Source organism: Anomaloglossus baeobatrachus, chromosome 2, assembly GCF_048569485.1.
Source record: "Anomaloglossus baeobatrachus isolate aAnoBae1 chromosome 2, aAnoBae1.hap1, whole genome shotgun sequence".
Taxonomy (NCBI): Eukaryota; Metazoa; Chordata; class Amphibia; order Anura; family Aromobatidae; genus Anomaloglossus; species Anomaloglossus baeobatrachus.
Window position 1 is genome coordinate 290,060,126 of NC_134354.1, and position 15,084 is coordinate 290,075,209.

Here is a 15,084-nt window from a genome sequence, read left to right on the forward strand (position 1 = left end):
GAAGGAAAACAGCATGTGGGCTCCAGCCTCCGTACCCGCAATGGGTACCTCAACCTTAACAAACACCGCCAACAAGAGTGGGGTGAGAAGGGAGCATGCTGGGGGCCCTTTAGCATGGGCCCTCTTTTCTTCCATCCGATATAGTCAGCAGCTACTGCTGACTAAACAGTGGAGCTATGCGTGGATGTCTGACCTCCTTCGCACAAAGCTTGAAAACTGAGCAGCCCGTGATCCCACGGGGGGTGTATAGCCAGAAGGGGAGGGGCCTTACACTTTTTAGTGTAGTGCTTTGTGTGGCCTCCGGAGGCAGTAGCTATACACCCAATCGTCTGGGTCTCCCAATGGAGCGCCGAAGAAAGGGTATACAGCCTGTCCGAACAGATATATATGTCTATTATATTATATAGATCTATTCCGGCACCCTAGGGGGACCAGCACCGGGTGACCGGTGTGGCTTACCGACCGCTAACGAGCGGAGTGTGTCCTCCAGATTCCCTGTCGTGGATCCCCCGGAGCTGCAGAGCTTTGTCACTGATAAGCATCCACCGGCAGAATGCCAAAAATGGCCGCCGGAGCTCTCAGGGGAGGAGTGGGGCCGAGGGCGGCGCCAGCAAAGAGCGGGAATCTGGAGTCCCCACAGTGGTCAATGAGGGGGGAGGGAGACATGCAAGATGCCCCAGCCCTCACAACCGACGTCATGTCGGTAATCCCGCCCTTACCCCTGACAGGCAGGCTCGGGGGCGGGATTTTTCGCGACTAGGCCGCGGCGAAGCCGGGGACTAAATTTGAGGCCGCGCCCGAGAAGCAGGCACGGTCGGCGCGGAAGTCCGCCGAAAAGACAACGGACTGAACTACCGCGGCTTCCGGGGGGGAAGGTGCGACCTTCCCTGTACAGTCCCCCCATGGGGACACAGAGTACCTTCAAGTAGCAGGACCCGGTCCCTGGGGGTGAAGAGGTTCCGGTCCGGCAGGTTCCACCAGGGGCTGCGGATGGAGCACGGTCCCAGGAAATGGATGACCGCTCAGGATCCCACTTCTCCCAGAGCCGCATAAGGGATGGTGAAGGAGACGGCATGTGGCTCCAGCCTCCGTACCCGCAATGGGTACCTCAACCTTAACAGCACCGCCGACATAGTGGGGTGAGAAGGGAACATGCCGGGGGCCCCATCGGGGTCCTCTTTTCTTCCATCCGACATAAATATGTATGAGAATGCATGAGTGGATGTGTGCCTCCTTCCACACAAAGCATAAAACTAACTGAGGAGCCCGTGGTCCACGGGAGGGTGTATAGGCAGAGGGGAGGGGTTACACTTTTTTAAAGTGTAATACTTTGTGTGGCCTCCAGAGGCAGAAGCTATACACCCAATTGTCTGGGTCTCCCAATGGAGCGACAAAGAAAAGTGTGATAAAGGCAATGGATTCCAGTGAAATAACGTGTTGCGTTAAGTTTTCTTTAGCCGAGAGAGAGAGCCCTCATCTTCACCGCGCACACACCCCGACACTACAGCCCACATCATCACCGCACACATCCTGACATTACAGCCCTCATCATCCCCACACACATCCCAACACTACAGCCCTCATCATCTCCGCACACATCCCGACACTACAGAACTCATCTTCACCGCACACATCCCGACATTACCGCCCACATCCCCGCACACATCCCGACACTACCGCCCACATCATCTCCGCACACATCCCGACACTACCGCCCACATCATCACCGCACACATCCCGACACTACCGCTCACATCATCACCGCACACACCCAGACACTACAGCCCTCATCATCCCCGCACACATTCCCACACTACAGCCCTCATCATCCCCGCACACATCCCGACACTACAGCCCTCATCATCCCCGCACACATCCCGACACTACAGCCCGCATCATCCCCGCACACATCCCGACACTACAACGCTCATCATCCCCGCACACATCCCGACACTACAGCCCTCATCATACCCGCACACATCTCGACACTACAGCCCTCATCATCTCCACACACATCCCGACACTACCGCCCACACAATCACCACACACATCCCGACACTACAGCCCTCATCATCCCCGCACACATTCCCACACTACAGCCCTCATCATCCCTGCACACATCCCGACACTACCGCCCACATCATCTCCACACACATCCCGACACTACCGCCCACATCATCACCGCACACATTCCCACACTACAGCCCTCATCATCCCCGCACACATCCCGACACTACAGCGCTCATCTTCACCGCACACATCCCGACACTACAGCCCCCCATCATCCCTGCACACATCCCGACACTACAGCCCGCATCATCCCTGCACACATCCCGACACTACAGCCCCCATCATCCCTGCACACATCCCGACACTACAGCCCCCATCATCCCTGCACACATCCCGACACTACAACGCTCATCATCCCCGCACACATTCCCACACTACAGCCCTCATCATCCCCGCACACATCCCGACACTACAGCCCTCATCATCCCCGCACACATCCCGACACTACAGCCCGCATCATCCCTGCACACATCCCGACACTACAGCCCGCATCATCCCTGCACACATCCCGACACTACAACCCCCATCATCCGTGCACACATCCCGACACTACAACGCTCATCATCCCCGCACACATCTCGACACTACAGCCCTCATCATACCCGCACACATCTCGACACTACAGCCCTCATCTCCGCACACATCCCGACACTACCGCCCAATCACCACACACATCCCGACAATACAGCCCTCATCTTCACCGCACACATCCCGACACTTCCGCCCTCATCATCCCCGCACACATTCCCACACTACAGCCCTCATCATCCCTGCACACATCCCGACACTACAGCGCTCATCATCACCGCACACATCCCGACACTACAGCCCGCATCATCCCTGCACACATCCCGACACTACAGCCCGCATCATCCCTGCACACATCCCGACACTACAACCCCCATCATCCGTGCACACATCCCGACACTACAACGCTCATCATCCCCGCACACATCCCGACACTACAGCCCTCATCATACCCGCACACATCTCGACACTACAGCCCTCATCTCCGCACACATCCCGACACTACCGCCCACACAATCACCACACACATCCCGACAATACAGCCCTCATCTTCACCGCACACATCCCGACACTACAGCCCTCATCATCCCCGCACACATTCCCACACTACAGCCCTCATCATCCCTGCACACATCCCGACACTACAGCGCTCATCATCACCGCACACATCCCGACACTTCCGCCCACATCATCCCTGCACACATCCCGACACTACAGCCCCCATCATCCCTGCACACATCCCGACACTACAACGCTCATCATCCCCGCACACATCCCGACACTACAGCCCTCATCATCCCCGCACACGCAGACATTACCGCACCCATCATCACCGCACACACACACACACACACACACACACACACACACACACACACACACACACACACACAGGCATTACCTCAGTGACGTCCCTGCTGACCGCGCAATTTACTTCAGTTGCTGCGTGGAGCTCACAGGAGCGGTGGTGCTCTACTGCCGCTCCTGTCAGCGCGGGACCTCATGTGGATTATGCCGGACCTGGAGAGGTATTTGGAGATTTTAATAAAGTGGTGAAAGAGGGTGTTTTTTTTGTCTTTTATTCCAGATAAAAGATTTTTTTCGGGTGTATCTGTTTGTTTAACTTTCACTTACAGGTTAATTATGGAAAGTATCTCAGACGCCTGCCATGATTAACCTAGGACTTAGTGGCAACTATAAGCTGCTGCCATTAACTCCTTATTACCTCGATTGCCACCGCACCAGGGCAATTCAGGATGAGCCGGGTAGAGTCCTGGGACTGTCGCATCTAATGGATGCGGCAATTCTGGGCGGCTGCTGGCTGATATTGTTAAGCTGGGGGGTTCCCCATAACGTGGGGCTCCCCATCCTGAGAATACCAGCCTTCTGCCGTGTGGCTTTACCCTGGCTGGTGTCCAAATTAGGGGGGACCGCACGTCGTTTTTTTTTTTTTTTTTAATTATTTATATATTTTTTTTACTACTTGATATAGACCCACCCACCGGCGGCTGTGATCGGTTGCAGTGAGACAGCTGTCACTTAGCGTGTGGGCAGGTCTGACTGCAACCAATCATAGGCGCCGGTGGGCGGGGGATGCAGTGAATACTAGATGGAATAATGAGCGGCCGGCTTTTTCAAAAGAGGAAAAGCCGCCGTAGCTTTGTGACAACTGTGCAGCGTCGCGCTAGTGATCGGTGAGTAAGAGAGGGGGGAGAGAGATCAGGAGTGATTTTAAACGATTTTGATCGTTCTGCTGGACATGCTGAGCATGCGCAGTAGAACGTGACAAAATCCATCAGCCGATTCCGCCGCTTAGCGCATAGTGGCAGAAACCGCCACCATAGACAATCATTAGACACCGTGGCGGATTTTAAGGGAATCCGTCAAAGTGCGCTATTTTAACGACAAAAAACTCTACATGCAGAGTTCCTTCCGCCGGACGCAGCGTCAAAATAACGACGCTGCGTCGTGCAGCGGATGCAACGCAAAACCAGCCGTTGCTATCCGTAGCTAATAGAAGTCTATGAGGAATATAACAGTTTCCTGCAACGGTTACCGTAATTCCTCAAGGCTGCGGATAGCAACGGAAGCCGTCCAACGCAAGTGTGAAAGTAGCCTAACAGCCACAAGTGGATCTCTCAAATTCACCCGCTGATGTTAACCAGTTAAATGCCAATGTAAATCATCGACGGCAGCATTAATAAGCACGGACAGAAAGCACGTCATTGATTTCGCCCATCACGTGATCGCGGATGCCAATTGGTTGTCATGACAGCCAGGGTTCAGCAGATGACCCCCATGCCCGTTAACACGATCCTCCTGAGAATGCTGGCTAGTGCTCGGCGTTCATAGGGGATTGTGATTTTTGCTATACAGAGCAGTGCTAACGCACTGCTCTGTACAGCATAGGATATAGGACAATTGCAGTTTCAAGCCCCCTAAGGGGACTATTAAACACAGTTATGAAAAATAATAAACATGTTCAAAATCATACCATTTTTGACCCATTAAAAACAAAAAAAACAAAACACACATTTGGTATTGTCGCGTTCACAAATGCCACATCAAAATATAAAACAATCTGATCATTAAACAGCCTAAACACAGAAATATCAAAATACCAGAATTACGGGGGTTTTTTTGGGTCACTGCAACACTGCAATAAAAAGCAATCAAAATATTGTATCTAACCCAAAATGGCATCTGTAAAAATAACAGCTGAGGGTACAAAAACCAAGCCTTTACACAGCTCCGAATCCTGAAAAATTACAATGTTATGTGTCTTGGAAACAAAAGTGGTGACAAAAGTGAAATTTTTGGGGGGACAAATTTGTAACTTTTTTTCATTACTTAAAAAGCAAACAAAAAATAAACCCCTATGCATTTGGTATCTGCGTACTTGTACTGACCTGGAGAATCATATTGCCAGGAGCATTTTACCATGTTTTGAACATACTAAATAAAAAAAAACATTGTGGAAGTACACTCTTTTTGCAATTTCAATGCACTTAGATTTTTTTTTTCCGTTTTCCAGTACCATATATGGTACAAAGAATGGTGTCATTCAAAGAAGGGAATTTTGTTACTTACCGTAAATTCCTTTTCTTCTAGCTCCAATTGGGAGACCCAGACGATCGGGTGTATAGCTACTGCCTCCGGAGGCCACACAAAGTATTACACTAAAAAGTGTAAGGCCCCTCCCCTTCTGCATATACACCCCCCGTGGATCACGGGCTGCTTCAGTTTTAGTGCAAAAGCAAGAAGGAGGAAAGCCAATAACTGGTTAAACAATTCAATCCGAAGGAACATCGGAGAATTGAAACCATTCAACATGAACAACATGTGTACCCGAACAACCAAAAAATCCCAAAGGAACAGGGGCGGGTGCTGGGTCTCCCAATTGGAGCTAGAAGAAAAGGAATTTACGGTAAGTAACAAAATTCCCTTCTTCTTCGGCGCTCCATTGGGAGACCCAGACGATTGGGACGTCCAAAAGCAGTCCCTGGGTGGGTAAATTAATACCTCAAGTTTGGACTGTAAAAACAGCCCTTCCCTACATGGAGGCAACCGCCGCCTGCAGGACTCTTCTACTTAGGCTGGCATCCGCCTAAGCGTAGGCATGCACCTGATAACGCTTGGTGAAGGTGTGCAGACTCGCCCAGGTAGCCGCCTGGCACACCTGCTGAGCCGTAGCCTGGTGCCGTAATGTCCAGGACGCACCCACGGCTCTGGTAGAATGGGCCTTCAGCCCTGATGGAACCGGAAGCCCAGCAGAACGGTAGGCTTCAAGAATTGGTTCCTTGATCCATCGAGCCAGGGTAGATTTGGAAGTCTGCGACCCTTTGCGCTGACCAGCGACAAGTACAAAGGGTGCATCCGAGCGGCGCAGGGGCGCCGTGCGGGAAATGTAGATTCTGAGCGCTCTCATCAGATCCAACAAATACAAATCCAATTCATATCGATGAACTGGATGAGGACAAAAGGAAGGTAAGGAAATATCCTGACTGAGATGAAAAGGGGGATACCACCTTAGGGAGAAACCCCGGAATCAGGCGCAGCACTACCTTGTCTTGGTGAAACACCAAGAAGGGAGCTTTGGATGACCGCGCTGCGAGCTCGGACACTCTCTGAAGAGACGTGACCGCTACCAAAAAGGCCACTTTCTGTGAAAGTCGAGAAAGTGAAACATCCCTCAGAGGCTCAAAGGGCGGCTCCTGGAGAGCAATTAGTACCCTGTTCAGATCCCATGGGTCTAACAGCCTCTTGTACGGAGGGACAATGTGACAAACCCCCTGCAGGAACGTGCGTACCTGAGGAAGTCGCCCTATGCGCTTCTGAAAGAATACAGACAGCGCTGGGACTCGTCCGTTAAGGGAGCCGAGCGACAAACCTTTTCCCAAACCAGATTGCAGGAAGGAAGGAAAAGTAGGCAATGCAAATGTCCAGGGAGACACTCCCTGAGCAGAGCACTAAGATAAGAATATCTTCCACGTCTTGTGGTGGATCTCGGCAGACGTCGGCTTCCTAGCCCGTCTCATGGTGACAATGACGTCTTGAGATAATCCTGAAGACGCCAGGATCCAGGACTCAATGGCCACCAGTCAGGTTCAGGGCTGTAGAATTCAGATGGGAAAAACGGCCCTTGGGACAGTAAGTCTGGCCGGTCTGGTAGTGCCCACGGTTGGCCGACCGTGAGATGCCACAGATGCAGGTACCACGACCTCCTCGGCCAGTCTGGGGCGACGAGGATGGCGCAGCGGCAATCGGAGCTGATCTTGCGTAGCCCTCTGGCAACAGAGTCAGAGGGGGAAACACATAGGGTAGCTGGAACTGCGACCAATCCTGAACTAAGGCGCCTGCCGCCAGAGCTCTTTGATCGTGAGACCGCGCCATGAAAATCGGGCCCTTGTTGTTGTGCCGAGACGCCATTAAGTCGACGTCCGGCCTCCCCCAGCGGCTACAGATTTCTTGAGACCCGTCCGGGTGCAGAGACCATTCCCCTGCGTCCATGCCCTGGCGACTGAGGAAGTCTGCTTCCCAGTTTTCTACGCCCGGGATGTGAACTGCGGATATGGTGTATGCTCTGTCTTCCACCCACATCAGAATCCGCCGGACTTCCTGGGAGGCTTGCCGACTGCATGTTCCGCCTTGGTGGTTGATGTATGCCACCGCTGCGAAGTTGTCCGACTGAATTCGGATCTGTTTGCCTTCCAGCCTCTGCTGGAAGGCTTGCAGGGCAAGATACCCTGCCCAGATTTCCAGAACATTGATCTGAAGGGTGGACTCCTCTGAAGAGAGTCATTGCCCGTCTGAGAAAGGGGTACGTTCCTGTCTAGGGACGTTGACTTCCCATCCCATTGGCGAAGAATGTCCTATAGAAGTGGACGCAGATGAAACTGCGCGAAAAGGACTGCCTCTGCATGAGGCGTCTTAAGGGGTGTGACTGGCCTTGAAGGAGAGATTGCACCCCCGTCTGTAGTGAACGCTGTATGTCCAGCGGGAGCTGCACTATCGCTGAGAGAGTGTGAAGCTCCATGCCAAGATATGTCAGCGATTGGGTCGGTGTCAGATTTAACTTTGAAAAGTTTATGATCCACCCGAAACTCCGGAGAGTCTCCAGCGCCCCGTTCAGGCTGTGTTGGCATGCCTCTTGAGAGGGTGCCTTGACAAGTAGATCGTCCAAGTAAGGGATCACAGAGTGACCCTGAGAGTGCAGGACTACTCCCACTGCTGCCATGAACTTGTGAAAAGCCGTGGGGCTGTCGCCAGACCGAAGGGCAGGGCTACAAACTGAAGATGCTCGTCTTCAATAACGAATCGTAGCGAACGCCGGTGCTCTGGAGCAATCGGCACGTGGAGATAAGCATCCTGATGTCTATTGACGCTAGGAAATCTCCTTGAGATATGGAGGCAATGACGGAGCGGAGGGATTCCATCCGGAACCGCCTGGTTTTCACGTGCTTGTTGAGCAGGTTTAGGTCCAAAACGGAACGGAAGAGCCGTCATTTGTTGGTACCACAACCAGATTGGAGTAAAAACCGTATCTTGTTCCTGAGGAGGAACAGGGATTACCACTCCTTCTGCCTGCAGAAGAGCATCGGCTCGGTCGGGAGGTGAGGAAGTTCTGAAAATCTAGTCGGAGGACGAGAATAGAACTCTATCCTGTACACGTGAGACAAAATGTCTCTCACCCACCGGTCTTTGACCTGTGGCAGCTAAATGTCGCCAAAGCGGGAGAGTCTGCCACCGACCGCGGATGCGGAGAGAGAGAGCTGAACGTCATGAGGAAACCGCCTTGGTAGCGGTTCCTCCGGCTGCCTTCCTTGGGCGTGATTGAGCCTGCCAGGAATCTGCGCCTCTCTGAGCTTTTTGAGTCCTTTTGGACGAGGACAATTGGGACCTGCCCGAGCCTGGGAAGGACCGAAACCTCGACTGTCCCTTCCTCTGTTGGGTTGTTTGATCTGGGCTGGTGTAAGGAAGAGTCCTTACCCTTGGACTGTTTAATGATTTCATCCAATCGCTCTCCAAACAGTCTGTCACCAGATAACGGCAAACTGGTTAAGCACTTTTTTGGAAGCAGAATCTGCTTTCCATTCCCTCAACCACAAGGCTCTGCGTAAAACCACGGAGGTGGCGGACGCCACTGACGTACGGCTCGTAGAGTGCAGGACAGCATTAATAGCGTAAGTCGCAATGCAGACATTGCGAGGTTAAGGACGCCATCTGCGGCACAGATGTACATGTGACAGTGTCCACGTGCGCAAGACCAGCTGAAAAAGCTTGGAATGCCCATACGGCTGCGAATGCCGGAGCAACCGACACGCCGATAGCTTCATAGACAGAATTCAACCAGAGGACCATCTGTCTGTCAATGGCATCTTTAAGTGAAGTCCCATCTTCCACTGCAACTATGGATCTAGCCGCAAGCCTGGAGATAGGGGAATCCACCTTTGGACACTGGGTCCAGCGCTTGACCACGTCAGGGGGAAAGGGATAACGTGTATCCTTAATACGATTGGAGAACGCTTATCTGGATAAGTGTGGTGTTTCCGGATTGCTTCTCTGAAGTCAGAGTGGCCGGAAAAGTACTCAATATACTCTTGAGATACTGAAAAGGGATTTCTCCTGCTGTGAAGCTGACTCCTCCACCGGAGGAGCTGAGGGAGAAATATCCAACATTCCCTTGATGGACGCTAGAAGATCATTCACTATGGCGTCACCATCCGGAGTATCCGGATTGAGAGCGGTCTCAGGATCAGAGTCCTGATCAGCTACGTCTGCCTCATCATACAGAGAGTCCCGCTGGGACCCTAACCCGTGATGAAGCCGAGTGCCGCTCCCAGCGAGCTCGCTTAGGCTGTCTGGGACTGTCGTCCGTGTCAGAGTCTGCGCCCTGGGATGCATGGGACCCCCCCGGAGCACTGATTTGTTCCAAATGAGGGCGTATCAACATTGCCCATGGTCCGTCTGGACTGCATAGTCTCTAAGATGTTAGTCACAGTCACAGACCTATCAGCCGAAACTGCAACTCCGTCCCTGTCCCTGGACAGGGTTCACAGGTGGTTCCTTTAGCCACCTCTAGCAGAGACCCCGGCTGACCAAGTGCTACAGGGGAGCATTGCACACAATGGGGACAGTGGAACCTGCCGTGTGGAACAGTATCACGTGCAGTACAAGCAGCATAGAAAGCCTGTGCCTTGGCACCCTTTCTTTTTTGCTGCTGTTGTCTAGCCATCTAGAAGCATATAGCCAAGAATAGCGACCGTACAGTGCAATGTATAGCATACAAGCAGAAAGTACAAATGAACACTTCAGCACATGCAGTACAAGCAGCCTAGAAAGCCTGTGCCTTAGCACCCTTGCTTTTTTGCTGCTGTTGTCCAGCCATCTAGGAGTATATAGCCAAGAATAGCGACCGTACAGTGCAGTGTATAGCATACCAGCATAAAGTACAAATGAACACTTCAGCACATGCAATACAAATGGCATTAGTGGGGTCAGCACTTCAGGTGCTGCTTACCGCCCGCCCAAAGGCGGGTGTGTGGTCGCCCGAATCCTGTGACTGGTTGCCCAGAGCTTGTCTCCCTTCTCCAGCCCAGACTGCGTGCAGGAATGGCTGCCGGCGTCTTGTGAAGAGGGGCGGGCCGTGGGCGTGCCCCAGACAAGAGCGGGAAACTGACGTCCCACTGAGTCCAGTGAAGGGGGCTGGAGAATGCAAAGCAGACTCCAGCTCTCGGCGCTGACTGTCTGTACAGCGTCCCGCCCCTCCCCTGACTGGCAGGGCTGGGGGCGGGAACGAAGCGAAAACTAGGCCGCAAAGCCGGGGACTCGAGTAATAAGCGCGACCGTCCTTGTGCACGGCCAGCGCGGAAGTCCCCGGCGCACCACAAGTCCCAGCCGCGCCACAGTGTAAAACACCCCGCAACGGCCGGCGCGGCAGTTTCTAACACATAAATTCACTCAGCTAAGCTGCAGTGAATAATAGCACAAGCGCTCCGCGCTGTTGTCCCCGGCGCACTAGCACTCCCAGCAATGCTGGTGTGTGTGTGCGCCATGTGTACGGGGACACAGAGTACCTTAATGTAGCAGGGCCCTGTCCCTGACGATACCCAGCTCCATATCCAGCAGGATCTCCGGGTCTGTGGATGGAGCCCGGTCTCAGTGCCTGGAGACCGGTAAGATCCCACTTCACCCAGAGCCCTGAGGGGGGATGGGGAAGGAAAACAGCATGTGGGCTCCAGCCTCCGTACCCGCAATGGGTACCTCAACCTTAACAAACACCCGACAAAAGTGGGGTGAGAAGGGAGCATGCTGGGGGCCCTAGTATGGGCTCTCTTTTCTTCCATCCGACATAGTCAGCAGCTGCTGCTGACTAAAAACAGTGGAGCTATGCGTGGATGTCTGACCTCCTTCGCACAAAGCAAAAAACTGAAGCAGCCCGTGATCCACGGGGGGTGTATATGCAGAAGGGGAGGGGCCTTACACTTTTTAGTGTAATACTTTGTGTGGCCTCCGGAGGCAGTAGCTATACACCCGATCGTCTGGGTCTCCCAATGGAGCGCCGAAGAAAATACAATTCATTCCGCAAAAAACAAGCCATCATACGGCTCTGTTGACGGAAAAATTAAAAAAGTTATGGTTCTTGGAAAAAGGGGAGGAAAAAAAAAAAAAAAAAAAAAACATCGCTTGGGGGTGAAGGGGTTTACAAACCACTCAAAAGTCTAAACATATTAACGAGTTATTTTACATGGAAGTAAAGATTTAGGTGGTTTCTAGAGCTGAGCCACCTGAAAAAAGTGCCCATTCTACAGGAAAGCTTGTCGATCAGTAACAGAAGGGTCTCAAATACATCAGACTGTTTGCAATAAAGCCTATATAAAAGAGCAGACAACACACTTACTGCGCAGAGACCGCTGGGGATCTTCTCAGGAGGAGCCTGCATTATGCTGACGAGAGTTGGAATGAGCCGCATTTGCATGGCATTCTGGCAACCCTCTATCTGAGCCAATTCTTTAAAAATGTCTTGAGCCAAAGATGCAACAACAGGATCTTCAAAAGAAAAAACACAAAAAGTCTTTCTATATTTTTAGCTATTCATCTTTGCAAACCCTCAAACTGTGAATGTTTCTTCCCAAAAGACACAAGACTTACCATTGCTGTACTTGAGGAAGATGGCAATCGTGAAAGGGCAGATCTTGGATTCCGCATTTGCTGTGAACACTGGATCCACGCTACAGACAATGCACAGAGTTTCCATTACCAGATTCAAAACCTCAGACGTGAACTGTGCGGCGAGGTGTATAAGGCCATCAACCACGCTGGGCAAAAAGGGCTGAAGAACATGGGTACTTTCAGAAATCTTCAGCTGATCACAATACCTGACAACAAAAAAACACATGAAATAAGGAAACTAAAAATGCAAAAAATATTGGAAATAGTACAAGGAAAATTAAACGCACCCCCAAATAGCTCGGACAGCAGAAATGCGCACTGATGGCGGCTGGTTATCATGGAGTCCACTCACTGTAGCCTGGAGAAACTGCTGTATCAACTCTGGAGACATGGCAGCGGTGAATCGACTTGCTGCCCAGAGAGAGCGTCCAAGTAGGAAAGGAGAAACTGAGGAAAAAACATGAAAAATGGGAGCTTCAAGCACATTGTACTCATGATGCAAAAAACGAAAGTCGCAAGTTGCTTCTTACGTCAAACTTGTTTCTATCCCATAGGGCAGGGGTGGAGAACCTCCGGCCCGTGGCGACTTTTTATGCGGCCCCCGGGCACATTCCCGGGGACCGCTGTGCTCTGGCGGCAGCCGCGCTTTTCCTGGCTGCTGGCCCTTTAAATCCCACTGCCCATTACCTGAGGGTAGATGCTAGAATGTATGGGCTCTATCCAGATCCTGACTTCCAGGACCTGACTGCCCATTCATTCTAGGCTTAACCCCGGCCTGTGCTAGTGTGCCCTGGTGGGCGGGGTAAGCAGCATGATGCGATAATGTCACAGAATAGCTGCAGCAGATTACCGGCTTGCCGGGCCTGTGCTGTGCTGTGTGTGACTCCTCCCCCACTCCAGTACTGTGAGTGCTCAACCCATTGCTGCCCCACCGCTCAGTGCTGTGTACCCCCTTGTGCAGTGTGCTGCCACCCAGTGCTCTGCCCGCGCTGCCACCCAGTGCTCTGCCCGCGCTGCCACCCAGTGCTCTGCCCGCGCTGCCACCCAGTGCTCTGCCCGCGCTGCCACCCAGTGCTCTGCCCGCGCTGCCACCCAGTGCTCTGTCTGTGCTGCCACCTAGCGTTGTACTTGTCCCCAGTCATGTCTGTGCCACCGCCAGGGCTGTCCATGCCCCCCCTAGTGATGTATATGCCCCAGCCCCTCCTGTGATGTGTACGCCCAGTGTCTCCTATAATTTATGCGCCCCAGCGTCTCCTGTGATGTGTATGCCCCCAGCATCTCCATACCGAGACAAACCTGGAAAAGCAGCTGTGAGAACGAAGATGATCAATATCACCGAACATCACAGCCGCACCAAAGAGAAGCAGCTCCAGCCACCACAGTAGGGGTGAGTTAATTAATCGTTTGACCAAATATAACAGGGTAGTTTTCAAGTTGATAATTTTGTGCGGCCCCCAAAGGTTAGTAGGAAATTCCAAATGGCCCCCGGCAGTAAAAAGGTTCCCCATCTCTGCCATAGGGAATGACTACAATTACATTGCAGCTACAATTTTGTGTAGTCATGCGTCCCAAATATTAAAGGCTGGATTCACACAATAAGCTGTGCATTTTTTTCTTCTCTCGGAAAGCACATGGACCAATAGTTTCCTTGCTCTAGAGACACACATCCATTTTGAAAATAGATCGATAACTCAGGTCCATGAGTCTCGAAGCATTATCCTATTCTCATCTATTTTGTGGCCAGAATCGGAAAAGTCTAAAGGGATATGATATACAGTATAAAACAGTGAAGACATACAGGGGGTGAAATAAGTATTGAACACATCACCAATTTTCTAAGTAAATATATTTCTATAAGGTGCTATTTACATGAAATTCTCACCAGAAGTCGGTATCAACCCATCCAATTTACACAGGCAAAGAAATCAAACCATAGATGTCCAGATATTAATGTGTAATAAAGAGAAAGTTTATAACATGAAGAAAAGTGCAAAAACCCAAGGAAAGTCATGACACCAGGTGAAAACTACCCTGCCACTTAGTGAAAAATAATATCAGCTGGTTCAACTGATGGCCTATAAAAAGGTGTCCTTACCACGTTGCCACATAAGATATATCTCATCATGGCTTAAATCAGTGAGCTGAATCAAGACCTTCGAAACCTTATTTTTGCAAAACATACTGATGGTATTGGTTACAGAAGAATTTCTGAAGGTTCCAGTGACCACTGTTGGAGACATAATCCAGAAGAGTAAAGAACATAATTTCACAATAAACCAGCCACGACCAGGTGCAAGGTTTCAAACAGAGGATTGAAAACTATCAGGTGACTTGCCAAGAGCCAAGAAACACCTGGCAAAATAAATAGCATCAATATCGCATTGTGTTTTGATGCATTATTTTTTGCCAGAAGATGCAGATGAGGTGCAGGAATATGCTATAGAAATTTCAGCACCAAATCTGCATCTCCTGTCCAAAAAACCTGCAACAGTTTTCTTCCAGGAGATGCAGGTCTGTGAACTCCGTTCACCTGAGGTGAGGCCACTCATTTCAACAAGGTCAGTTTACCTGCGGTCACAGTTGGGAACCTCCAGCTGTGGCCGCAGATAAACTCACTAACGTCACCGCTCACAGCTGCAGCTTAGTCAGTCTCTGCCTGGAGCTACAGCGTGTGGATGTATTCTGTGCCTGCACGCTGTGACTTCAGTGTGTAGCAGAGGCAGGATAATTGTGGGACCTCGTGTAGATTATGTTGGAACTGGGTGCTTGGGATTAATAATTTGTAGAAAGAGGGTGAGTTTTTTTTTTTGTATT

The 15,084-nt window shown here is 51.4% G+C and overlaps 1 protein-coding gene across 1 annotated transcript in view; it reads right to left on the reverse strand.

The window, feature by feature from the left end:
- Window positions 1-15,084, reverse strand: part of IPO9 (importin 9) — a 146,337-nt gene that overhangs the window by 74,490 nt on the left and 56,763 nt on the right. Inside the window, exons 14-16 of the mRNA XM_075335844.1 lie at window positions 12,558-12,717; window positions 12,250-12,476; window positions 11,999-12,147 (exon numbers count right to left, since the gene is read on the reverse strand). Coding sequence (XP_075191959.1) covers window positions 11,999-12,147; window positions 12,250-12,476; window positions 12,558-12,717 — 536 coding nt within the window. The remainder of the gene's footprint in view (window positions 1-11,998; window positions 12,148-12,249; window positions 12,477-12,557; window positions 12,718-15,084) is intronic.